The sequence below is a fragment of the Pipistrellus hanaki genome (genome assembly GCF_964339955.1).
Source record: "Pipistrellus hanaki genome assembly, chromosome: 3".
Taxonomy (NCBI): Eukaryota; Metazoa; Chordata; class Mammalia; order Chiroptera; family Vespertilionidae; genus Pipistrellus; species Pipistrellus hanaki.
In genome coordinates this window covers 79,129,718-79,156,813 of record NC_140505.1, presented here as the reverse complement: position 1 = coordinate 79,156,813, position 27,096 = coordinate 79,129,718, and the positions used below count along the sequence as shown (strand labels likewise).

Sequence of the window (27,096 nt, the reverse complement as noted above, 5' to 3'; positions counted from 1 at the left end):
AACTTAATAATGACTTCAGGTTTTCTCACTGCACAGGCTATAGTCAAACACTGCTGCAGTTAAATATTTTACCCTTTGTTCTCCTTGTGTCATCTATAATAATAATCTGTTTCATGATGATATTTACTGCTGTGTTATAATTACCTGAAAGAGAAGTTGGGGTACTTCACTGGGCTGGAAAAAGTTGAGCTAAATTAGAAAGCAGGTCTAATTAAGCAAGTTTACCTATATATATAAAGCTCTCACTGGCGCCAGTCGCACATGTGATCTGTCGTTGTCAATCATGAATTTGATTGACACCTCTATTATAGAGAAAGGGAATAGCGATAGTAAAATATTTCTTTTAGCCGAAACCGGTTTGGCTCAATGGATAGAGTGTCGGCTTGGGGACTGAAAGGTCCCGGGTTCGATTCCGATCAAGGGCATGTAGCTTGGTTACGGACATATCCCCAGTAGGGGGTGTGCAAGAGGCAGCTGATCGATGACTCTCTCTCATCGATGTTTCTAACTCTCTATCCCTCTCTCTTCCTCTCTGTACAAAATCAATAAAATATATATTTTTAAGAATATAGGTATTTCTTTTAATTAATTTCCTTTCAATGTGCACAAATCCATGCACTGGGCCACTAGTTCATTATATCAGTACATCAAGGGAAGAGAGGATATCTAATCATTTCAATAATTTCTGATAAGATGTGCCTGGTAAACTGTTAGAAAATTAAAAAATATTTCTTACCTTTTGATACAAACTATCTTCCCAAACTTATTTTCATTTTCTTGTGGTTTTTAAGGCCATGACAGTGAGTCGTTTTCTTTTTAAAAACATGAATTGTTTGAGATAGACTTCATTGGTTGCAAACATCAAAAACCAGTCCTGACTTAAGCAAAACCAGGGAAATATGGGGTAGTTCATAATTATGGATAGGCAGACCAGATAACTAGAAATAGAGCAAGGTCAGGACATAGGCGTTATTATGCCTGGTCCAGTGCTGCTATTTTTTCCTTCCCACTTACCTCAAGGTGCAGAGTTATGGGGAATAGAGTTCTGTTCATGTTTTTGAGTCGCATGCCTTACTTAACTTAGTAGAGATTCATCAATAGGCAGTTCCATCAAGACTACACAAGGGAGAGTATACAGTTCTCTACAGTAAGCCTGGGTGCAGTTAGGAAAGGGGAAGGAAAGGCAGCCAAGCCACACCTCCTCACTCCCCATATAATTAACCAGTAGATATGCAGTAACATAGACAGGTTTGGCTTTTAACCTCCTTTAGTTTATTATTTAAAGTCTAAAACTGATCAATTCTCAAAAAATTTCTTAAAATTTTAATTGCCTAAGACCTTAATTTATATACTAACAGTATCAATATTTAGATACTTAATGTAATCTTTTTCTTTTTAGACAATGCGAAGACACAGAAATGAAGTGACAGTTGAACTACGAAAGGTAAGGATGATTGACATGTAATGAGGATATTTTTTCTAATGTTAAAGTTCTATATAACTTGGATAATGAAAATAATATGGCAAGTTAGTGGTCATTTCTAAGACCACATAGCATAAAAATACACTATTTTTTATAAAATTTGAAAAGTAGCTGGGGGAGAATCAAGATGGCAGCATAGGTAAACGCCAGTATTTGCTGCCTACCACAACCACATTAAAATTACAAGTAAATATAGAACAACCATCATTCAGAAATGTTGCTGAATGAAAATCCTACAACTAGAGAAGTAAAGAAAGTATTTCGAGATTGGTAGGAGGGAAAGAGGCCCAGAACGGGCTGGTCTGACACCTGGGTGTGACATGTTTTTAAAATTTTGGCTGCAGAGGACTCCTGTGCCATCCCCACACCAGACCCCCAGCTCAGGACGTCCCTATAACTTTGGGCTGTAAAAACCAGCGGGTGACAAGGAGGCCCCTAGAGACCCAGAAGTTTCTCTTAAAGGGCTGACACACAAACTTACATGATCCTACTACTTCTGAGCTCCAGCACCAGGTAGTGGCTGATGGGGAGGAACTAGATTGTCTGGCATCAGGGCAAGAACTCAGGGGTGGCTTTCTCCCAGACAGGGTTCATTGTTCCTGTTCTGGAATCTCCCCCATTGCAGTGCTGACAGTGTAGCCCACACTATTCACTCCACCCTGGTGATTCCCTGAGAACCCAACCTATCCAATTTGAAGCCCCACCCAAGCTGTTCGTAGCAGCTTTTCCATATGAATGGTCTATCCTGGTTCAGGCTTCAGATTTTTCTAAAAGTCTCTCTAACAAGCAGCAACTGGCATCAGCATAAGAGGCTATAGGCCCAGCACTAGCACCAGCCTGTCTTGCTTCACAGTTGGGCCTCATTTGGGCACTTCCAAACCCAATACAATAGCAGCCATCTGCAGATCTCTTTGTCACTCCTGCCGGATGGCCCCAAGCAGTAGGTAACTTTGCACCTCCCAGAGCCAGTGCACCTGTCAGGCAGCTTCAGACCCTATCAGATACATAGGGGTGTTTTCTGCACAGCAGCTCTTCCAGTAGATGCAGCTGGTCCTCACAGTCAATTGGCCTGGAGATCAATTCCTCCCAGTAACACCAACAGCAATCAAGTCTCAACTACAAGACAGTGCACACAGCCTACACAGAGGTGCACCTAGAGGGCCCAGTTCAGATGACTGGGAGGCTGAGTCATTGGGACCTTCAGGACACCTACTACACAGGCTACTTTAACCGTTCAATTCCAGGAGACATAATACTCTACCTAATATATAGAAACAGTCACAGGGAAGCAGCCAAAATGCAGAGACAAAGAAACATGTTATAAATGAAAGAAATTGAAGCAAGCAAATTACTGGGTACAGAGTCAAAACAATGGTTATAAGGTTGCTCAAGGATCTTAATGAGAGCTTGACAGGACTTAGTGAGACTCACAAGAATATTAGAATTTCAAAGACATGAAAAAGGACCAGACAGATAGTAAGCATACACTAACTGAAATAAAGAATAATTTACAGGAATTCAATAGTAGAGGATTCCAAAAAACAAACAAAAACAATCATAAGGTCAAAAAGAAAAAAGAATAAACAAATATGAAGATAGCTAGAGGGGAGTCAATGGGGGTGGGACATATGTAGTACTTTCAATAATAAAGAATTATTTAATCAAAAAACATAAAAATATTAAAATAGTGGAAGGAGCCTCTGGGACAACTTCAAGTATACCAGCATTTGCATTATGGGGGGTGCCAGAAAAGAGAGAGAGCAAGATATTAAAAACCTATTTTAGGAAATAATGGCAGAAAACTTCCCCTATCTGGTGAAAGAAACAGATTAACAAGTCCAGGAAGCATGGAGACCCAAACAAGAGGAACCCAAAGAGGCCCACACCAAGATACATCATAATTAAAATGCCACAGGTTAAAGACAAAGAGAGACTCTTAAAAGCAGCCAGAGAATAGCAGTTATTACCTACAAGAGAGCACCAATACGATTGTTGGCTGATTTCTCAATAGAAACTATGCGGGCCTGAAGGGAGTGGCAAGAACTATTCAGTCCTGTAAAGCAAGGACCTACAACCAAAATTGCTTTACTCAGCAAAGCTATCATTTTCAATGAAGGTCAGTTAAAGGGCTTCACAGACAAGAAAAAGCTACAGGAATTCATCACCAAATAAGTATTAAATGAAATGTTGAAGGGTATTCTTGAAGAAAAAGGGGAAGGGGAAGAAGAAATAAAAAATAATGAACAATAAAAATGGCAATGATACATATCTATCAGCAATTGAGTCTAAAAAATCAAAATAACTAAACAAGAAATCTAATGAGCAAAATAAACCGATGAGTAAAATATAGGCATGGAACAGACTGATAAATCTCAGAGGGAATTGGTGAGGGGGTTGCAGGAAGAGATTAACCAAAGATCTTATATGCATACTATAGAAGACTAGAGGCCCCGTGCATGAAATTCATGCATGGGGGTGGGGGTGAGGATGGTGATGTCCCTCAGCTCAGCCTGCACCCTCTCCAATCTGGGATCCCTTAAGGGATGTCCAACAGCCGGTGGGATCAGGCCTAAATGGGCAGTCGGACATCCCTCTCACAATCCAGGACTGCTGGCTCCCAACTGCTCGCTCGTCTGCCTGCCTGCCTGTCTGATTGCCCCTCACCGCTTCTGCCTGTCAGCCTGATTGATGTCTAACTGCTCCCCTGCAGGTTGGTCACTCCCAACTGCCCTCATCCTGTTTGCCCCCAACTTCCCTCCTCTGCCTGTCTGGTCACCCCTGACTGCCCTCCCCTGCAGGTTGGTCACTCCCAACTGCCCTCCCTTGCAGGCCTGGTGCCTCCCAACTGCCTCCGTTTCTTGCCTAATCACCCACAACTGCCCTCCCTTGTAGGCCTGTTCCCTCCCAACTGTCCTCCTCTGCTGGCCATCTTGTGGTGGCCATCTTGTGTCCACATGGAGGCACCTATCTTGATCTTGTGTGTCGGAATGATAGTCAATCTGCATATTACTCTTATTAAGTAGAATTCATGCAAGCATCGGCCTTCCTTCTCCTGGCTGCCGGTTCTGCCTTTGCTCCACCCCAGAGCCACCTTTCCACCTTAGCTCCAGCCTCTCGCCTTGTCATGTCGATTTGCATTTTACCTCCTAATTGGCTGTGGGCACTACCATCTTTGTCATGGAGTTATGGTCAGTTTGCATATCCATCTTTATTAGATAGGATATGTATGACTCTGAACACAGATAATAGGGTGGTGAAGGTCTGGAGTGGGGTGGGAACTAGGTGTAGGGGAGCAATAGGAAGGAAGAAAGGGGACATCTGTAATATTCTCAACAATAAACTTTTTTTTTTAATAAAAAAGAAAAAGAAAAGTATCTGCTAATTTCATTGTTCTTTCAGTTACTTAACTTCTTCATGGATACTTATAAATTAACAACAATGTTTGGGCAGTCATATTTTTAACATTTTTCATATCCTTGGGTCATTTGTACCAGAGATGTGAACTAAGCCTTAGCCTACCTAATACAGTGAGTAAGATGAGCTCCTTGCCAATCTTAACATTTTGATCTTAGCTTTTCTTTTCCTTTGTAACTTTTTATTAATATATAGCATACATACAAAAAAAGTTAACACTTCTTAAGTGTACAGCTTGATGAATTTCACAAAGTGAACACATCTGTGTAACCAGTTTCTAAATCAAGAACATTACCTGTATCCTAAGGCCCCTTATGGATTACTACTTTCCCCCGAAGACCATTATCTTGGTTTGTTACTCTATGAATTATTTTTCATATTTTGAACTTTATCCTATATAATAAAAGCCTAGTATGCTAAGTGTCCAACTGTTCGTTCAACTGTTCGACCAGTTGCTATGATGTACACTGACCACCAGGAGACAGACACTCTGACCCTTAGGTTAGCTTCCTGTTGGGGTCTGTTGAGATGGGCTGGACATGCCCTGCAGCCCTCCCACAGTCCTTCCTCGGACCGATCATACCCATTGGGGTCCCTCGGCCTGGCCTGCACCCTCTTGCAATCTGGGGCTCTTTGGAGGATGTTGGAGAGCTTGTTTGACCCCATCCCCACAGGCCAGGCTGAGGGACCCCACTGGTGCAGGAATCTGTGCTCCAGGCCGCTAGTATAAATAGAATGGTGTGTGCCCTTTTGTATCTGGCTTTTCATTTATTATTTAAAGATCATTCTCCTTAAGAGAGACAATAAGAATAAAATTGAAGTAAAGTACTTATTTATTGTCATCTGTTAACATTATACTAGCTATCGCCACATGTGGGCCTTTGCTTTTCCTTAACATTTCATGTTTGGAATACAATTTATAAAACTTTTATATTGGACTTGGTATTATTCATACTCCTCCCCTTGTTTTAAGCTTTTTGGCTCTTTTAGTATGCTTCTAAATTTAAGCTACTTACTTATATTTGTTACTTGTTCTTCCCTCTCTGACTGTATTGCCTTCTATAGTTAATTTATAGAGTTAAAAATACTGGAGAATCCAAGATGGCTGCTCGGGTAGGCAACTAGCCGCAGCCGCACACAACAATTTTAATAAAATACAACTAAAATATAAAATGGACATTACCCAGAACTACAGGAAAGTCGACTGACTGGAAATCCTACAACAAGAAGCAAGGAGAAAACCAGAAGGAAGCACGGAGGAGCTGTAAAAGCCCAAGGTACGGAGACACGCAGCGCGCGCGGAGAGGACTGAGCCAGAGAGGAGGGAGGCCGAGTGCCTGGCGGGCGTTCCCAAGCGGGAAGGAGAGAAAACTCCGACTGTGCTGGGCCCCTGACTGCTCTGAACCACCGTTCTGGGCCAGACCCCGGGGACTCAGGCTCAGCCATAGGGAGCTGGGCTGTAAGTCGGAACCCCGGGGTAACGGAGAAAGGAGGTCCCGGAGGCGCGCACACTGCCCCCAGAGAAGGGACGGTCGGCTGTGCCGCGGGATTGCCCTGACGGGAAGGAGACTGGGGCTTCAGACTGCTGTGAACGCCACCTCCAACTCCACTTCCAACTGAACTGAACCCCAATACCGGGCTCATTGGGGGAGAGCATAGACTGTTTGGCAGCAGGCAAAAATCGAGGGCACCTTTCTCTCAGAGGCGCCGGCAGTGAGCACTGAAGGACCCGCATAGGGCGGGGCTGACGGAAGCCAAAGCTGCAGGCTCCACCCTGAAATCCCGTCCCATCTGTAACTGCGAAATGCGACAACAAAATAGATCACAAACGAAAGAAATGGAGGACAAAAAGCGTCTGGATATAGAGTTCAAATCTACGCTTATAAGGTTTTTCAAGAATTTCCTAGAAAAGATGGATAAGGCCTATGAGGATATGAAAAGAGACCATCAAGAAATGATAAGGGAACAACAAGAAATAAAGAATACATTGTCTGAAATAAAAAATATTCTACAGAGTCCTAAAAACAGAAGGGAAGATCGCAAGAATCAAGTCAAAGATTTGGAACATAAAGAGCCAGAAGACACTCCTCCACAGAAGCTAGAAGGCAAGAGAATCCAGAAAATTGAAGATAATGTAAGAAACCTCTGGGACAACTTCAAGCGAACCAACATCAGAATTATGGGGGTTCCAGAAGATGAGAGAGAGCAAGATATCGAAAACATACTGAAAGAAATAGTGACAGAAAACTTCCCCCACCTGGTGAAAGAATTTGACTTACAAGTCCAGGAAGTGCACAGAACTCCAAACAAAAGGAATCCAAAGAGGACCACACCGAGACACATCATTATTAAAATTCCAAGAGCAAAAGATAAAGAGAGAATATTAAAAGAAGCAAGAGCAAAGAAGGTAGTAACTTATAAAGGAGCACCTATACGATTGTCAGCTGACTTCTCAACAGAAACCATGCAGGCCAGAAGGGAAGGGCAAGAAATATACAAGGTGATGAATAGCAAGAACCTACAGCCAAAAATAAGCTACCCAGCGAAGCTATCACTCAGAATCGAAGGCCAGATAAAGAGCTTCACTAATAAAAAAAAGCTAAAGGAGTTCATCACCACCAAACCAGAATTATATGAATTGCTGAAGGGGGTTCTTTCAGAAGAGAAAGTAAACAAAGATAAAAATTATGAACAACAAATACGTAATTATCAACAAGTGAATCTAAAAACCAAGGAAATTAAAAAAATCTGATGAACAATATTAACTGTTGAATATAATAGAATCAGAGGTATGGAAGGGGAGTGAACTGACGATTCTTGGGGAAAAGGGGAGAGGGGGGCGTGGGAAGAGACTGAACATAAACTGTGCACCTATGGATGAGGACAATGGGGAGAGGGGAAAGGGCAGAGGGTGGGGTGGGAACCTGGTGGAGGAGAGCAATGGTGGGGGGGGGGGAAGGAACATTTGTAATAATATGAAAAATAAAAACTTATTAAATAAATAAATAAATAAATAAATAAAAATAAAAGTTACCAGAGAAATGTTTAGCTATATTAACATCCATGTCAAAATCTTGATTTCAGACTTCTAGCCTCCAGAATTGTGAGAAAATAAATTATTGTTGTTTTAAGCCAAAAAAAAAAAAAAAAAAAAAAAAATACTTGCTTGTCAGAGTGTGTGTGTATTTATTGACAGAGAGAGAGGGAGGGAGGAAGAGAAAGGGGCTGGGAGAAAGAGATTGATTGATTTTGTTCCAGTTATCACTGCATTCATTGGTTGATTCTTGTTTTTGCCCTGACCCAGGATCCAATTCACAACCTTGGCAAATCAGGATGACGTTCTAACCAACTGAGCAACCTGGCCAAGGCAGAGCATGATTTTTAGATATTTTATTGATTTTTTGCAGAAAGGAAGGGAGAGAGAAAGAGAGCTAGAAATGTCGATGAGAGAGAAACATCAACCAGCTGCCTCTTGCACACCCCCTACAGGGGATGTGCCCACAACCGTACATGCCCCTGACCAGAATTGAACCTGGGACCTTTCAGTCTGCAGACCGACGCTCTACTACTGAGCCAAACCGGTTTCGGCCAGAGCATGATTTTTAATATCCACATTGGTTAACTTACAGACTCTTATCTCTACATATATTTTCTTTTGCACTTACCGCAGTTAGTTCCTGAACATCCTATAGGACGACCAAAAATAAAATTTACTAAAGAAATCTCAAGCAGTCCCTTATTTCACATGTCAGAATTCCCTGAATAAGCAGCAAAAAGTGAGCCAACCCTTCCTGAAACAAAGCCTAAATTTCAGACAAAGCTTAATTGCTTTTGATATGATTCTACAGAGGTGTGGAGATCCCTTCAAGAGAAGATTCCTCCACTCTTTAACCCACTCTTTATCATCAGTATTTAACTCTGACTTTAGTCTTACTATTTCTGTATCTCCATTGAATAGAAAATCACAGTGTTATTACTGACATTGAGATTCTTGAAAATACAAGAAAATAGAGCTAGTTCCAAGAGTTTCATAGATGAGCTCTACCCATTTCTTTTAGATTACACAATTCTAAAATGAAGGTAATAACCAGTCCTCTACCGCCCACCCCCCCTCCACCACACCTGCCACTCCGACCTTAGATATTCCCAAGTCTCCCTCCCAGCTTATTCCACAATGCTTAGTCAGGTTCTGGACATGTCATTGTCACTCATTAAATGTTAATAATCAGAAATTAAATTGAGTTATTATATCTTAAAGTGTTGCTTATATTTAACCCTTTGCACTCCGCTGCCCCCCCTCAGGGGACATCGGAATTTTAGCATATCACTCGGATGTCCCCTCTCAGGGGGGACATTGCAGTTTATTAGTGATTACGGGGAATTGAGTTAATTCAACGCACGTTTCCGCCGCAAAGTAGCGTCGAGTAGCCAATGTCCAGAATGGTTCGGAGTGCAAAGGGTTAAATCATTTATTGAAGTTTTGTGAAAATACCTTAGATATAGAACGGTGCAATTCAGAAGTCCTGGGATAAATTAGGGGACTTGTGTCAGTATATTAAACAAGGCACTGCTTCTTTACCAAGAAAGTCTTTTGCCTAAATAAATCACAGAACTAAAGTGCATAATAGTTTCATAGGTGATTTCTGGCACAAACTCCTGTCTGGTAGCAGACCTGTAACAGATAGTTCAAAGACTTTTAGCCAGTCCAAGAACCATATTTTGAATAGCACTGAAGTTGAGGGTAAAAGCTCATTACTAATATGTACTGTTTTACTGGCCTTAAACTCTTTTTTTTTTTCTTTTCTGTTTTTTCTCCCACACAACCAAATCCTGCAGCTCTTGAAGACTGCTATTGTATTTTTGTTTTATGTCTGCACTCATAAAACTTTACATAGTAACTTATGTAGAGCAATTGCTTAATCAAAACTTTAAAGATTGCCCTAGCTCGTTTGGCTCAACGGATAGAGCATTGGCCCGCAGACCAAAAGGTCCTAGGTTCAATTCTGGTAAAAGGATGTACCCTTGGTTGCAGACTCCTTCCCTGCCCTGGGTGCATGCAGGAGGGATGTTTCACTGTCTTGTCTTCTCTCTTCCAAACTACCTTAAAAAAAAAAAAAAAAAAAAAAAAAAAAATCAATGGAAAAATATCCTCGGGTTAGGATTAACAACAACAACAAAAAACCAGGAGAAAAAAAGACAACTCAAAAGATCAAACTCTTTTTGTTTAACCCCTTTTGTCTCTTACTTTGCTATTTAAATAGGCTTTTATGCATTAACATTTATATAGAAGTTAGTACTTCTGTTTTATGTTATAAGCAGTTACATAGGAATTAAATAACTTGCCTAAAATCAATCACACAGCTGATAAATGGCAGAACTGAGCTCTTAACCATTGTTATAAGTGCTTTTCAATATAAAAGTTAAGTGAGTAATGCCCTCATAAGTTGGAAATGAGTCCAAAACCTATCACTGGCATTTTTTACTTTGGCACGTTATATTAAAATCTTATATAAAGTAAAAGGCCAATATGCAAATTGTTCCCTTGACCAGAAGTTCGACCAGGAGTTCAATCAGGGGGCAGGAGCTGATTGGGGGCAGGACCAGCCGACTGTTTGCAGTCCCTCCCCACAGCCGACCAGCCTGATTGATCAGCCCCAACTGAACCAAACATGTATAGGATATGTATTCTGAATATTATGAAATGCTGATAAAAGAAGTCAAACAAGATTCAAGTAATTGGAGAGACATATCCTTTGGTCATGGATTGACAGACTCAACATAGTAAAGATGCCTATTCTCAAATTGACCAGTTGGTTTAGTGCATTTGCTATTAAAATTGAAGCAGTGTTTTTTGTAGTCATAGACAAGCTTATTCTAAAATGTATATGGGAAGTCACAGAAGAGTTAAAAAGAATCCTAATAAAAAAAAATATGAGCAGTTGCCATATCCAATATTAAGACTATGGAAAAGCTATAATAATGAATACTGTGTCGTATTTGAATAAGGATAGATGTATAGATCCGTGGAACAGAAGGTAGAGCCCACAAAAAGACATCCAGATGATTTTTGTCAGAGATGCAAAACTAATTTAATGGAGGAAGGCTAGGCTTTTCAACAAATAATACTAGAACAGTTGGACACCCATAGGCAAAAAAACAAAACAAACATCAACCTAAATCTCACACTTTCTTAAAAACACACAAACTGGACCCTAGGCTTACATATAAAGCATAATACTATGAAATGTTTGGATGGAGGATGGAGGAAAATCTCAGGGATCTAGAGCCACGAAAAGATTTTGTAGACTTGACCACAAAAGTATAATCCATAAATGGATTTAAAATTTTTGCTCTGAAAGCCCATGTGGAGAGTATAAAAAGACAAACTGTAGAGATTGGAAGAAAATCTCAAATCCAACACAGGACTGGTATCCAGCATATACAACAGATCCTCTTATAATATCATTTTGTTTAACCTCATTTACTTCAGTGTCATATCATTATAACATTGATTAGATGCATAGGAACTTAACTCTTGTTTATATCAATTAACCAGTGGTAAAATAGGTTTTATGTTTTTTTATTTGAAGTTGCAGAACCTGTTGATGACGTTAAGGGATTACTTATTGTATTGTATAATTCTATCAAACTGAAGCAATGTTTGCTTCAACAGTTAAAAAAGCAAACCAGTTAGAAAATGGACAAAAGAGATGAAGATACATTTTATTGAAGGGGTTATGCAAATGGGTCATAATTATGGTGATGAGTATTAATCAGGGAAATACAGACTAAAATCAATTAGGTATCTATTAGAATCATTAAAATTTAAAAATAGTAACCCCAAATGCTGGTGGGATGATGCAGATAAACTGGATCATTCATACATTGCTGGTTGAATGTAAAATGGTACACTCTGGAAAGTATGCAACCCATCAATGATAATTCTAGGCATTTATCCCAAGGAAGTGAAAATGGGTATTCCTATGAAACCTGTACATGAATGTTTATATCAGTTTTATTTGTAATAGCTAAAACCTGAAAACAATCCAGATGTCCTTTAAAAGGTAAATATATAGGACGAAATACCCCTCAACAATAAAAAGAAACAAACTGTTGATAGGAGCGACAAGTTGCATGAATTTTCAGGAGATTATGCTACAGGAAAAGCCTGCCACACAGAAAAAGTTATATACTATATAATTCCATTTACATAACAGTTTTGAAATGATAAATTTTAGAAATGGAGGACATATTAGTGGTTGTAAGAGTTAAATATGGGGACAGGAAGGTGGTTTTGCTTAGAAAAGGGCAGCAGGAGGGCATTTTCTGTTTTTGGTATTGTTTAGTATCTCTATATATAAAACCCTAATGTGCAAATAGACCGAACGGTGAAACAACTGAACAACCGATCACTATGACGTGTGCTGACCACCAGGGGGCATGCGTGGAACATGGTGGGTGTCGGCAGAAGGTGGCAGAGCACAGAACATGGCACTCGGCCACAGGATGGTGGAGCAGGTGAGGAAGGGTGCCAGACCAAGGTGGGGCACTGGTCGCTGTCATTGGGGCAAGCCGCTGGTGGTTACTGAAAATTTTTTGCTCTCGCGCATCGCAGTCCCACCTGGCGCTTGCACCTGCTGCCGCCGCTTGCACCTGCTGTCAGCCCTGGCCCCACGCACACCCACTGCCAGCACCAGAGCCACCAATTGCACCCACTGCAGTGCCAGGTGCCAGCCCCAATCGCTCTGCACCATCAGCGGGTGCAAGTGGCAGCTGCCGTCTCCAATCATTCCTCAGGGCTCCTCCACCTTCCCCTGCTCCTGAGGAGCGATTGGGGCCGGCCATCAGCGATGGCTCTGCTTGCATCTGCTGCTGGCGCCAGCCCTAATTGCTTTGAGCCAGTAGCATGTGGGAGTGGTGGTGGTGGGAGTGGGGCTGTCAGCAGACAGTAGACTGGGGGCGCCATGGCAGAAGGGACCTCGCGGGGATGCGGTGGATGGACTGAGACCCACCCCTCTGCCCACCACAGCCTTGCAGCCCACAGTTCCTTTCAAGGTGCATGAATTCATACCCTGGGTCCATATAATTAAGAGCTAATATGCTAATTAGACCGAACGACCGTCCGAATGACCTTCTAGATGAAACTGGGGCTGCGAAGGGCTATGAGGGCTGGCTGGGGCTGTGAGGGTCAGCCGAGGTTGCGAGGGCCCGTTGCCCCTTGGCATGAATTTCATGCATCGGGCCTCTAGTCTTTTTTTATAATGGTGGATACATGAGCCTATGCACATAGTAAAATTGTATAGACCTTAAGTAAGATGGTAAATCCAAATAAGGGCAGTGGATTGTATCAATGTCAGTGTTCTGGTTGTGATTTTATACAGACAGTCGACACTGAACAATGCAGATACTATCTGAGAAATGAATTTTTAGGCAGTTTTATCATATTGCGAACATTGTAGAGTGTAGTTAAACAAGCCTAAATGGTTTAGCCTACTATATATACATCTTTATGGTAGAGCCTGTTGCTCTAGAGCTACAAATCTGTATAGCATGTCACTATGCAAAACAACATTAGATTAAGTCAAGCACAAGAAAAAATTATCTAGTAAAGAAACATTGTAAGCTTGAGATGTACTGAGCTACTGCCTGCATATTATAGCATACCGTTTTACAGAAAACGTTCTTTTTATAAGTAGAAAGAGTGCACTCTAAAATATCAATTAAAAAGTATAGTATAGTAAATACATGCCAGAACGATAATTTATTATCAGGAAATATATAATTATATGTGCTATACTTTTAACTTGTATTAGCATTTACTTATAATGAATTTACTCTTTAGTCATAAGTTATTGTTTCTTCAGGGATATCTCTTTCTTCTGTGCAACCTCTTTTTCTGGTTTAGGAATGATCTATTCTTCAGTAAGGACTATCTCAGTGTGGCAGGGAGAGCTCAGATATGGGTCCAACTGCCAATGAGCTCTGTAAGTTCATTTTGGGAGGCTTGTTCAGCTGGGTGTGCTCAGTTACCAGAGAATTTACATCTAAACCCATAAGTTCGTGACTATGTAGCAAAAATTCAACACTCCTTTTGGGCCACCCACCAAACCTGCATCCAGCTCTACTGTATGACCTGGGCACACTACCACCCACCACTGTAACAATGGCACAGCAAATATTGCTTCTGTAAAGTGACATCCTGCAGAGGAGATTAAAAACAGCAGGGGACTAAGTGGGTGCTATACCAACCCAGGACCAAGACCAAGCTGGAATTACAACTATAATACAATAAATTAATTAATTAATTGGATTTTTAAAAACACCCTCAATATTCAAATGAAGAATAACTGGAGAGAACCCTGATAATCAAAGATGGAAAGTGGAGACTGCATAGATACTACCAGGGAGAGTGGGGGTGTGAAAGGGCTGTCCAGATTCCCACAGGCAGCAGCTGCAGTTCCAGAGAGAGATAACTGTGTGTGTGTGTGGGGGGGTGCCACTGAGAAATTTGGGCCTAATCCCCAAGAAGGGCCCCCCAGCAGAGAGCACCAGAACAGAGAACATCTGCATATGAAAAGCAGCAGGGTTGCTGTCTGCTAGGGAGAGACGGCTGGAAATTCAGGCACCCTCTTAAAGGGCCAACACACAAACTTCGTGTGCAGCCACTCACCTTGAGCTCTTGTATGAGGAGGGCAGAATAGACAGGAGCTGTGTGAGCAGAAGCTAGGGTTGTGGGCTCTGAAGTTAGAGCTCAGAAGTCAGATACCCTGGTTTCCTGTGCTGAATTATTCCTTCACACTGAAGAGGTCATCCTTCTCAGGCAAACCATTTCTATCCAGGTGGTTTTTGCCTGGGGGAAGACAGTTAAACCACACTATTGGAAAATCCATGCTGTACAGTGTGTAGTTTCTGAGGCCCATTAAGATACTGAGAATAATAATTAGCCTCCAGACAGAAGCAATTTCTTTATCCTGTTGGAAAATCTCTCAACATACCTGTGGACAGTTGCCTGAGGGCTACTCAAGACTGAATCCAATTAATCTGCAGGCAAAGGTGGGACTCTGGAGGCTTTGAGTCTTTGCCTAATCTAAATTAGTCAGAAACAGTGTTTGACACCATCCTGCACTAGAGATTGGGAAGTGTAGTAGATCTACCTGATACATAGTCACAAACCCAAACAGGTAGCCAAAGTGGGGAGACAAAAAAACAACCCCCAAATGAAAGAACAAAAGAATTCTCCAGAAGAGATAAATGAAATGGAGATAAGAAATTCATCTGATAATAGAGTTCAGAATAATGATGGCAAAGATGCTTAACAGCATGAAAAAAGATATATAACTATCTATGTATATAAAAGCCCAGAGAACAATGGGTCAGTGGAACAATGGGTCACTCTGACATGCACTGACCACCAGGGGGCATTCACTCAATGTAGAAGCTGCCCCGTGGTGGTCAGTGCGCTCCCACAGTGGGAGTGCTGCTCAGCTAGAAGCCAGGCTCAACCCCACCCTGCATGAATTTCGTGCATCAGGCTTTAGTGAAAAAAGAACAGTCAGAAATAAAGAATGACAGCACTAATAAAGAACACATTGGAAGGAATACACAGTACATTAGGGGAAGCTAAGGATCAGTTCAGTGAATTAGAAGACAGGTAGAGAAAAAAAAAAAATCAGAGATACAAAGAGGAAAAAAAAAAACAATTAAAAAACAAGAGGACAGCTTAAGGGATCTATGGAACAACATGAAATGTAACAATATTTGCATAATAAGTGTACCAGAAAGGAAAGAAAGTGAGCAAGGGATAGAGAACTTGTTTGAAGAAATAATGACTGAAAACTTCCCTAACCTGGTGAAGAAAAAAGGCACACAAATTTGGGAGGCAAAGACAGTCCTACCCAAGAAGAATAGACCCATGCCCAGATACATCATAATTAAAATGCCAAAAATTAAAGACACAGAATCTTAAAGGCAGCAAGAGAAAAGCAATTTGTTACCTACAAAGGAGCTCCCATAAGGCTGTCATAAGATTTTCATCAGAAATTCTATGGGCCAGAAGGGAATGGCATGAAATATTCAAGGTAATGAAAAGCAAGGATCTGAAACCAAGATTACTATATCCAGCAAGAAGACCATTCAAACTAGGTTGTGAAATAAAGAGCTTCCCTGACAGAAAGGTTGAAGTTTATCACCAATAAGCAGCAGTGCAGGAAATGCTCTAAGAACAGATGAAATAGAGAGAGAAACTTAGGCATGCAAAATTAAAATGGCCAAAAATAAGTACCTATCAGTATTAAACTTAAATGTAAATAGATTAAATGCTCCAATCAAAAGATATAGAATAGCTGATGGATACAAAAATATGACCCAACTATATGCTGCCTAAAAGAGACCCACCTCAAAATAAAGGACTCACAAAAGGATGAAAGTGAAGGGTGGGAAAAGATCTTTCCATGCAAATGGAAAAGAAAAAGAAACAGGGGTGGCAATACTCATATCTGACAAAATAGACTTCAAAATGAAGGCCATCACAAGCGACAACAAAGTTCACTACATAATACTAATGGGATCATTCCAACAAGAGGATATACCCTGGTAACATAAATGCACCCCATATAGGAACACATAAATATATTAAAAATCTTCTGGAGGACTTTAAGAGAAAGATCAACAACAATACAGTCATAGTAGGGGACTTTATACCCCGTTGACTTCACTACATAGATCTTCTAGACAAAAGGTTAATAAGGAAACTGTAACTTTAAAGGACACAATGGATCAGGTGGACTTAATTGACATTTATAGAACATTTTACCCCAAAGCTGCAGAATATACATTCTTCTCAAGTGCACATGGGTCATTCACAAAGGTAGATCATGTTAGGACACAAAACAAAGCTCTATAATTTCAAGAAGATTGAAATCATATCAAGCATCTTCTCAGACCACAGCATCTTCTCAGAATGAAATTAGAAATCAACTACAGTAAAAACATCTCCAAAAAGTTCAAACACATAGAGACTAAGTAGCATATTATTAAATAATGAATGGTTTACCAATGAGATCAAGAAAGCAATATAAAACTTCCTGGAAACAAATGAACACACAACTCAAAATCCCTGAGACATAGCAAAAGCAGTGCTGAGAGGGAAGTTTGTAACACTACAGTCCTACCTCAAGAAACAAGAAAAATATAAACTATTGAACCCTACAACTTAAAGAATTTGAAAGAGAAAAGCAATAAAGGACCAAAGGAAATACCTTGTTTCCCCGAAAATAAGACAGTGTTTTATATTAATTTTTTCTCCCAAAGTTGCGCTAGATCTTATTTTCAGGGGATGTCTTATCTTTCCATGCGCTAGGTCTTATTTTCGGAGGATGTCTTATTTTTGGGGAAACACGGTAGAAGGAAAGAAATAAAGATCAGAGTAAAAATAAATGACATAGAGACTACAAAAACAATATAAACATCAATTAAACCAAGAGCTGGTCATTTGAAAAGATAACCATGATTGATAAATCATTAGCCAGATTCATCAAGAAACATAGAGGACCCAAATAAATAAAATCAGAAACAAAAGTGGAGAAGTAACCATGACGCCACAGTAATACAAAGGATTGTAAGCAAGTACTATGATCAACTATATTCCAACAAGCTGGACAACCTGAATGAAATGGACAAATTCCTAGAAAACCTACAATCTTATAAAAACAGAATCAGGAAAAATCAGAAAACCAGAATAGGCTAATAACAACTGAGGAAATTGAAACAATAATTTAAAAAAACTCCCAGCCCTAACCGGTTTGGCTTAATGGATAGAGCGTCGACCTGCAGACTGAAAGGTCCTAGGTTCGATTCCGGTCAAGGGTATGTACCTTGGTTGTGGGCACATCCCCAGAAGGAGTTGTGTGGGAGGCAGCTGATCAATGTTTCTCTCTCACTGATGTTTCTAACTCTATCCCTCTCCTCCCGTCCTCTCTGTAAAAAAAAAAACAAAACAACAATTAAAAATATATATTTTTTAAAAACACAAAACTCCCAGCAAACAGAATCCCTGGTCCAGACAGATTCAAAGGGGAGTTTCACCAGGCATTCAGGGAAGAACTAACACCTGTCCTCATCAAACAATTATAAAAAATTCAAGAGGAAGGAACATTTCTAAGCTCTTTTATTGATGCAGGCATTATGCTGATTTTGAAACCAGATAAAGATACTACAAAGAAAGAATTACAGGCCAATATCCCTGATGAACATCCTATATACTGTAATAAAGAGGTAATATGCAGATTGACTATCCCTCCAACACACAAGATGGCCACCACAAGATGGTCGGCAGGGGAAGGCAGTTGTGGGTGATCAGGCCAGCAGGGGAGGGCAGTTAGGGGCAACCAGGTTAGCAAGGGAAGGCAGTTAGGGATGACCAGGCCTGCAGGGGAGGGCAGTTGGGGGCGATCAGGCCTGCAGGGGAGGACAGGGGTGACCAGGCTGGCAGAGGTGGAGGGTTAAGAGTGACCAGGTGAGCAGGGAGGACAGTTAGGGGCAATCAGGCAGGAAGGCAAGTGGTTGGGAGCCAGCTGTCCTGATCTGTGAGAGGGGTCCCAGATTTAGAGATGCAGACTGGGCTGAGGGACACCCGTTCCCCACGCACCGGGCCTCTAGTAGATTCTAAAATCCTCAACAAACTATAGTAAATCGGATCCATCAATATATTAAAAGATCATACACCATGATCAAGTGGGATTTATCTTAGATCCAAGTCTGGTACAATATTCGCAAATCGATAAATGTGATAAATCATATAAACAACTTGAAAGACAAAAATCACATGATCAAACCAATAAACACAGAAAAAGCATTTGACAAAATCCATCACCAATTTTTGATAAAAAAACTCTCAGCAAAATGGGAATAGAGGGAGCATATCTCAACATACTAAAGGCCATATATGACAAACCTACAATGTACATCATACTCAATGGGTAAAAACAAACCATTTTCCCTAAGAACAGGAACAAGACAGGGATGTCTGCTTTCACCACTCCCCTCTCTTTCTTTCTTTTTCTTTCTTTCTTTTTTTTTTTAAATGATTTAGGTTTGTTTTTTTTTCAAATTTAATAAATCTTTATTGCTCAGATTATTACAATTGTTTCTCCTTTTTCCTCCCATAGCTCCCTTCCACCGGGTTCCCACCCCACCCTCTGCCCTTACCAAACCCCGCCCCCCATTGTCCTCATCCATACCATAGGATTGTTTAAAAAACAATTTTAAAATTTATTTATTTATTTATTTATTTATTTATTTATTTATTTTTAAAATATATTTTATTGATTTTGTACAGAGAGGAAGGGAGAGAGATAGAGAGTTAGAAACATCGATGAGAGAGAGTCATCGATCAGCTGCCTCTTGCACACCCCCTACTGGGGATATGCCCGCAACCAAGGTGCATGCCCTTGACCAGAATCGAACCTGGGACCCCTCAGTCCCCAAGCCGACGCTCTATCCATTGAGCCAAACCGGTCTCGGCCATAGGCGTACAATTTTAATCCAGTCTCTTCCTGAACCCCCCACACCCCTTTCCCCCTGATAATTATCAATCCACTCCCTTTCTTTGCCCCTAATTCTATTATATTCACCAGTTTATTCTGTTCCTCAGATTTTTAATTCAATTGATTTTTAGATTCACTTGTTGATATATATGTATTTGTTGATCATAATTTTTTATCTTTTTTCTTCTTCTTCCTCTTCTTAAAGAATACCTTTCAGTGCTCGCTTCGGCAGCACATATACCAAAATTGGAACGATACAGAGAATATTAGCATGGCCCCTGTGCAAGGATGACACGCAAATTCATGGGGGGGGGGGGGGGAGGAGAATACCTTTCAGCATTTCATATAATATTGTTTTGGTGGTGATGAACTCCTTTAGCTTTGTCTTATCTGTAAAGCTTTTTATCTGCTTCAATTCTGAATGATAACTTTGCTGGGTAGAGTAAACTTGGTTGTAGATTCTCGCTGTTCATCAATATTTCTTGCCACTCCCGTCTGGCCTACATAGTTTCTGTCATCACTTCCCTTTCAACATAGTACTGGAAGGCCAAGCCACGGCCATCAGACTAGGACAAGAAATAAAAGACATCCAAATTGAGAAGAAAGAAGTAAAACTCTCATTATTCATAAATGGCATGATATAGTGCAGTGGTTGGCAAACTCATTGTCAAATATCAACAGTACAACTATTGAAATTGAGAGAACCAAATTTTTTAAACTTCTAATGCCACTTCTTCAAAATAGACTAGCCCAGGCCGTGGTATTTTATGGAAGAGCCACACTCAAGGGCCCAAAGAGTTTGCTGACCACAGATATAGTGCATAGAAAACCCTGAAGACTTCACCAAAAAATTAGTAGATTTAATAAATGAATTTAGCAATGTAGCAGGATACAAAATCAACACCCAAAATTCAATGGTATTTTTAATACACCAATAATGAATCCTCAGAAAGATAATCTAAACAAGCAATCCCACTTAGCATTGGAACAAAAGTAATATACTTAGGAATAAACTGAACCAAGGAGGTAAAAGACTGGTACTTGAAAAATTACAACATGTTGAAAAAAAGAGAGGAAGATGTGAACAAGTGGAACAATATACTGTGTTCATGGATTGGTAGAATGAACATAATAAAAATGTCGCCGAAACCTGTTTGGCTCAGTGGCCTGTGCACTGAAGGGTCCCAGGTTTGATTCCGGTCAAAGCATGTACCTCGGTTGCAGGCACATCCCCAGTAGGGGGTGTGCAAGAGGCAGCTGATCGATGACTCACTCTCATCGATGTTTCTGATTCTCTGTCCCTCTTTCTTCCTCTCTGTAAAAAATCAATAAAATAAAATAAAAAAGAATAGGTGATATCCTTACATTTTAAATAAATAAATAAATAAATAAATAAATAAAATAATTAAAATGTCCATACTACCTAAGGCAATCTATAGATTCAGTGCAATCCCTATTAAAATACCAACAGCATATTTCACAGATATTGAACAAATAAAAAATTATATAGAACTAAAAAAGAACCAAATAGCCACAGCAATCTTGAGACAGAAGAACAAAGTTGGAGGAATCATAGTACCAGATATCAAGTTATACTACAAAGACACCACAATCAAAACAGCCTGGTACTGGCAGAAAACAGGCAGATAGGTCAGTGGAACAGAAAAGAGACCCCAGAAATCAACCCAAGTTATTCCGCTCAATTATTTGACAAAGGAGACAAAAACATACAATGGAGTCAAGACATTCTCTTTTAAAAAAAGTGTTGGGGAAAATTGGACAGATATATACAAAAAATGGAACTAAGCCATACACAAGAATAAACTCAAAATGAATAAAAGACTTAAATGTAAGTCATGAAACCATAAAAATTCTATAAGAAACCATAGGCAGCAAAATTTCAGCTATCTCTCATAGCAGTATGTTTATAGGTACATCTCCTAGGGCAAAGGATATTAAGGAGAAAATACACAAATGGGACTACATCAAAATAAAAATAAAAATCTCTTGTATAGCGAGAAACCATCAGCGAAAAGAAATGGTAACCATCTGTATGGGAGAATATATTTGCCAATGATACATTATGATAAAGGTTTAATATCCAACATATATAATGAACTCATACAACTTAACAAAAGGAAGACAATGCAATTTAAAAATAGGCAAAGGACCTAAGTAGACATTTCTCAAAAGTGGACATACAAATGGCCAAGAGACATGAAAAAATGCTCCAAGTCACTAATCTTCAGAGAGATGCAAATTAAACAGTTGTTTGCTGTTATCACCTAACACATGTCAGATTTGCAATAAAGTGCTGAATATACCTTGCACACTTATTTAGCCCCCTAGTTTCCTTAGTTGTTAGCATTCTCCAGATTTGCCTTATTCTCTCTAATTTTTATATATATGTACATTATTTTTCTTGAACCATTAAGTTGCTGGCATTATGTCTATTACCCTTAATATATTAGTTCATCCTATATAATAAATGACTAATATAAAATTGTCCCCTTGTCTGAGTTTGACCAGGGGGCAGGGCCCAACCGCCTGTGGCCCCTCCCCACAGCCAGCCCAGCCCCATTGGCCCCAATTGGGCTGAGTGGTTCAGACTCCACTTGTGCACGAATTCGTGCACCGGGCCTCTTGTATTTCATAAAAACATACTTTCCTACATACCCACCGTGCATCTGATTAACATAAATTTTTACTGTCAATCCATAGATGAACATCATATTGTTAGTTGTTCCCAATAATGTCATTTGTAAATCTGAGATCCAATCAGGATTAGGCATTGCAGTGAGTTCTCATGTTTCTTCGGTCTCCTTCATATCAGAAGTTTCCCAGACTTTATCTTGAAGAGTACAGACTAAATTTTTGTAAAATGCCAGATTTGGGTTTGTCTGGCTTTTCTGAGATTGTTGTTATTTTAGTCAAGAATATCACAGAAAGTGATATTTCCTTAGCGTATCGAGCAGAAGGCACAGTGTTGATTTGTCATTTACTCTTTTTTAAAAATATATATATATATTTTATTGATTTTTTTATGGAGAGGAAGGGAGAGAGATAGAGAGCTAGAAACGTCGATGAGAGAGAAACATCGACCAGCTGCCTCCTGCACACCCCCTACCGGGGATGTGCCCACAACCAAGGTGCATGCCCTTGACCGGAATCGAACCCGGGACCCTTCAGTCCACAGACCGATGCTCTTCCACTGAGCCAAACCGGTTTTGGCTGTTATTTACTCTTGATTATAACCTTTGTCACTTGATCAAGATGCTGTCTTCTAATTTTCCCTCTGTAAATTAATATGTATTTTTTGAGGAGCTACTTGAAACTATAAAATATTAATGCATGAATTTTAATATTTGTTGGAGATGTTAATTTAAAAATAATATAAAATTGATTATTTGAAATTGCTACAGTATGCTATCATATAAATGGAAGTTGCTAATCTCTGGATTAGCATATATATAAACAAAAGTTTTGTTTAAACATGCTTACTCAAACAGTACAAAAGTAGATGCCATACAGATAAGCCAGTAAGCTTCAGATATAGATATATTTCTAGTTTTAACTTTTTATTTGATATGCATTTTAACATCAGTATTAGTGCCTCTTTGGTAACTTTCTTTTATAATCAAACACTTCTGTAAATATTGTATTGTATACCATTTGAAATATTAAGATGAAAAGCATCTTAGAAATTATTTATTCAAATTTTATCAAATTTATTTTGACTTAATTCTATAGACACATTAAAAAAAATTAGAGAAAATTGATGACTTACCCAAAGTTATATATTATGTGAAATGTCATAGGTTGCTATTACAAACATTTGAAATCCCATAAAATCTAGAAATATATTTGCAAATAGAGAGTTCTTAATTATAAAGGCCAGATAAGAGTTTAAATCTAAGTACATGAGAAACTAAAAAAAAAAAAAAAAAAAAAAATCCCATTTACCATTGCAACAAAATATTAAGATACTTAGGAATAAAGTTAACTAAGGAGGTAAAAGACCTGTACTCGGAAAACTATAAGACACTGAAAAAAGAGATAGAGGAAGACATAAACAAATAAGAATATACTGTGTTCATGGATTGATAGAATCAACACCATTAGAATGTCATACTACCCAAAGGAATCTAGATTCAATGCAATCCCCATTAAAATACCAACGACATATTTCACAGGCCTAGAACAAACTCTCCAAAAATTCCAAAAATGTGAAATAAAAAACAAAAATCGAATTGCCGCAGCAATCCTGTGAAAGAACAAAGTTGGAGGGGTCACAATACCAAATACCAAGCTATATTACATACCCACTGATCTCAAAACTGCCTGATAATAGCATAAGATCAGACATATAGCCCAATGGAACAAAACAGAGAAACCAGACATAGACCCAAGCCATTATGCTCAATATTTGACAAAGGAGGCAAGAGCATACAATGGAGTCAATACAGTCTCTTCAATAAATGGTGTTGAGAAAATTGGACAGATACGTGCAAAAAAAAATGAAACTAGACCACCAAATTACACCATACATAAGAATAAACTCAAAATGGTTAAAGGACTTAAACATAGACAGGAAACCATAAAAATCTTTTAAGAATTCATAAGCAGCAAAATATCAGACACATGTTGTAGCAATATCTTTACCAATACAGCTCCTAGGACAAAAGAAACTAAGGAGAAAATAAACAAATGGAACTACATCAAAATAAAAAGCTTCTGCACAGCAAAAGAAACCATTAAAAAAAACAAGAAAGCCCACTTTATGGGAGAACATATTTGCCAATGTTATATCCTATAAGCGTTTAATCTCCAACATTTATAAGGAACTCATACAACTTAACAAAAGGAAGATAATCCAATAAAAAAAAAAAATGGGCAAAGGACCTAAATAGACACTTTTCAAAAGAGACCAAGAGACATATGAAAACTTGCTCAAAGTCACTAATCATCCGAGCGATACAAATCAAAATGGCAATGTGGTACTATCTCACACCTGTCAGAATGGCTATCATCAACAAATAGACAAACAAGTGCTGGAGAGAATGCGGAGAAAAAGGAACCCTCGTGCACTGCTGGTGGGAATGCAGACTGGTCCAGCTGCTGTGGAGAACAGTATGGAGTTTCCTCAAAAAAATTAAAAACGAAACTGTCATTTGACCCAGTAATCCCACTTCTAGGAATATATCCCAAGAAATCAAAAACACCAATTAGAAAGGATATATGCACCCCTATATTCATAGCAGCACAATTTACAATAGCTAAGACTTAGAGACAGCCAAAGTGCCCATCAGCAGATGAGTGGATTAAAAAACAGTGGTACATCTACACAATGGAATACTATCATACTGTAAATAGGAAGGAATTCCTACTATTTGTAACAACATGAATGGTCCTGGAGAGCATTATGCTAAGCGAAATAAGTCAGTCAGAGAAAGATAAATATCACCTGGTCTCGCTCATTTGTGGATTATAATGAACATAAACTGATGAACAAAAATAGGGCCAGAAACAGAAGCATCGAACAGACCATCCAACCTTAGAAGGCAGGCAGGGGAGGGGGGAGGTAAGAGAGCAACCAAAGGACTTGTATGCATACATATAAGAGTAACCCATGGACACAGACATTAGGAGGGTGAGGGCATGTGCCAGGAATGGGGTGGAGGGGGTGGCTGTGAAGAGGTCAATGGGGGGAAAAAGATGTAATAATTTAAATATTCACTAAAGATTGGGAAGCATAGTTATGGTGAAAACAGTTGGTGCTTAATAAATTGTGTGTGTGTTTGTGAGAGAGGTAGGGAGGGAGGAGAGAGGTAGAAATCTGGACTATAATCTGTTAATCCTTGTCATTATTAGTTTGCATATGTACACTTAATTCATGTTACTCTTATGTAGAGACCCAATTTGTTTCACAATTGTCTGATAACGTTTAAATAATTTTAATGGAGTTTTTATTAACAGTATCCTTATAGCTTCTTAACTATTTATTGGTTGCCTTTCAGAACAAAAGAGATGAACACTTACTGAAAAAAAGGAATGTTCCCCAAGAAGAAAGTTTAGAAGATTCAGATGTTGATGCTGATTTTAAAGCAGTAAGTTACCTTGTTCTTATAAACTATTTTTAAATAATTTTTGTAATGGCCAGAAAACTTTATTTTTAATCTAAGATCAATTGTACAATGATAATTAAGGTATATTAACTTTAACTTTGTTTTTTTTTGTTTTTGTTTTTTTTTAATCAATCTTTATTGTTCATATTATTACAAAGGTTCCTCATTTCTTCCCCCCTCCACCAGGTTCCCACCCCACCCTCCGCCCCCTCCCCATCCCCCATTGTCCTCATCCATAGGTGCACAGTCTATGTTCAGTCTCTTCCTCCCTCCCTTTCCCCGATAGTAAATCCCTTTTCAGATAGTAAATCAGTTACTTAGCATTTTCTCATATCAATAATACCTCCACATGCCCAATGATACATTTCACACAAAAGACATTTCCAAATAGGTCAACCAGCCTCATCCAGGCCCCACCCAAGGCACTCACAGATCAACACCCCAGCCCTATACTAACTCAACACATCCAGATCTAAGCCTTCATCACTTGATTCAGCAGACCCTCAAGTTCCCACAAAAGTTTCCAGCCATGTCTGAGAGGCAGCTGTGGGGCAGGGGCAGGCGAGGAGTGAGCTGTTCCGGGCCTGGCTGCTCCGGGCCTGGCCTCTGTTGCTCTGGTTCGTTCCACAACCAGCTGCTCCGGGTCTGGTCACTGCCGCTCCCAACCTAGTTGCTCTGGACTTGGCTGCTGCTGCTCCGGGCCTGGCCGCACCCGACCCGGCTACTCTGGGCCCGACTGCTCCGGGCTTGGTCGCTCCCAGCCTGGCAGCTGCTGCTCCGGGCCTGGCTGCACCGGCCCGGCTGTTCCGGGCCTGGCCGCTTCCAGCCTGGCAGCCGCTGCTCCGGGCCTGGCCACACCAGACCCGGCTGCTCCGGGCCTGGCCACTCCCAGCCTGGCAGCTGCTGCTCCGGGCCTGGCCGCACCAGACCCGGCTGCTCCGGGCCTGGCCGCTCCCAGCCTGGCAGCCGCTGCTCCGGGCCTGGCCGCTCCCAGCCTGGTAGCTGCTGCTCCGGGCCTGGCCGCTCCCAGCCTGGCAGCCGCTGCTCCAGGCCTGGCCACTCCCAGCCTGGCAACCGCTGCTTCAGGCCTGGCCGCACCCGACCCGGCTGCTCCGGGCCTGGCCGCTCCCAGCCTGGCAGCCGCTGCTCCAGGCCTAGCCACACCAGACCCGGCTACTCCGGGCCTGGCCGCTCCCAGCCTGGCAGCTGCTGCTCTGGGCCTGGCCGCACCAGACCCGGCTGCTCCGGACCTGGCCGCTCCCAGCCTGGCAGCTGCTGCTCCGGGCCTGGCCTCACCCGACCCGGCTGCTCTGGGCCCGGCTGCCCCGGGCCCGGCCGCTCCGAGTCTGGCCGCTCCCAGCCCGGATGCTCCGGGCTTGGCTACTACTGTTCTGGGCCTGGCTGCTCCCAACCCGGCTGCTCTGGGACAGGCTTCTCCGGGCCCGGCCACTCCGGGTCTGGGTGTTCCTGGACTGGCCACCCTGGGCTTGGCTGCCTCCACCTCAGGCCTGGCTGCCACTGCCCCAGGTCT

General features: G+C 40.7%; 2 protein-coding genes across 5 annotated transcripts in view; one reads left to right on the top strand and one right to left on the bottom strand.

Moving 5' to 3' along the window:
* The window catches only part of ARL11 (ARF like GTPase 11), a 139,449-nt gene that overhangs the window by 34,538 nt on the left and 77,815 nt on the right, over positions 1-27,096 (bottom strand). The gene's annotated exons all lie outside the window — the stretch shown is intronic.
* The window catches only part of KPNA3 (karyopherin subunit alpha 3), a 96,501-nt gene that overhangs the window by 38,619 nt on the left and 30,786 nt on the right, over positions 1-27,096 (top strand). For 2 of the 4 annotated variants that reach the window (XM_084879404.1, XM_084879403.1), the window contains 2 exons: positions 1,400-1,444; positions 25,458-25,547. In XM_084879404.1, the coding sequence (XP_084735530.1) occupies positions 1,400-1,444; positions 25,458-25,547 (135 nt within the window). Of the gene's footprint in view, positions 1-1,399; positions 1,445-12,277; positions 12,416-25,457; positions 25,548-27,096 lie in introns of those variants that run through there. The other 2 variants (XM_084879406.1, XM_084879405.1) reach the window with 2 other exon arrangements.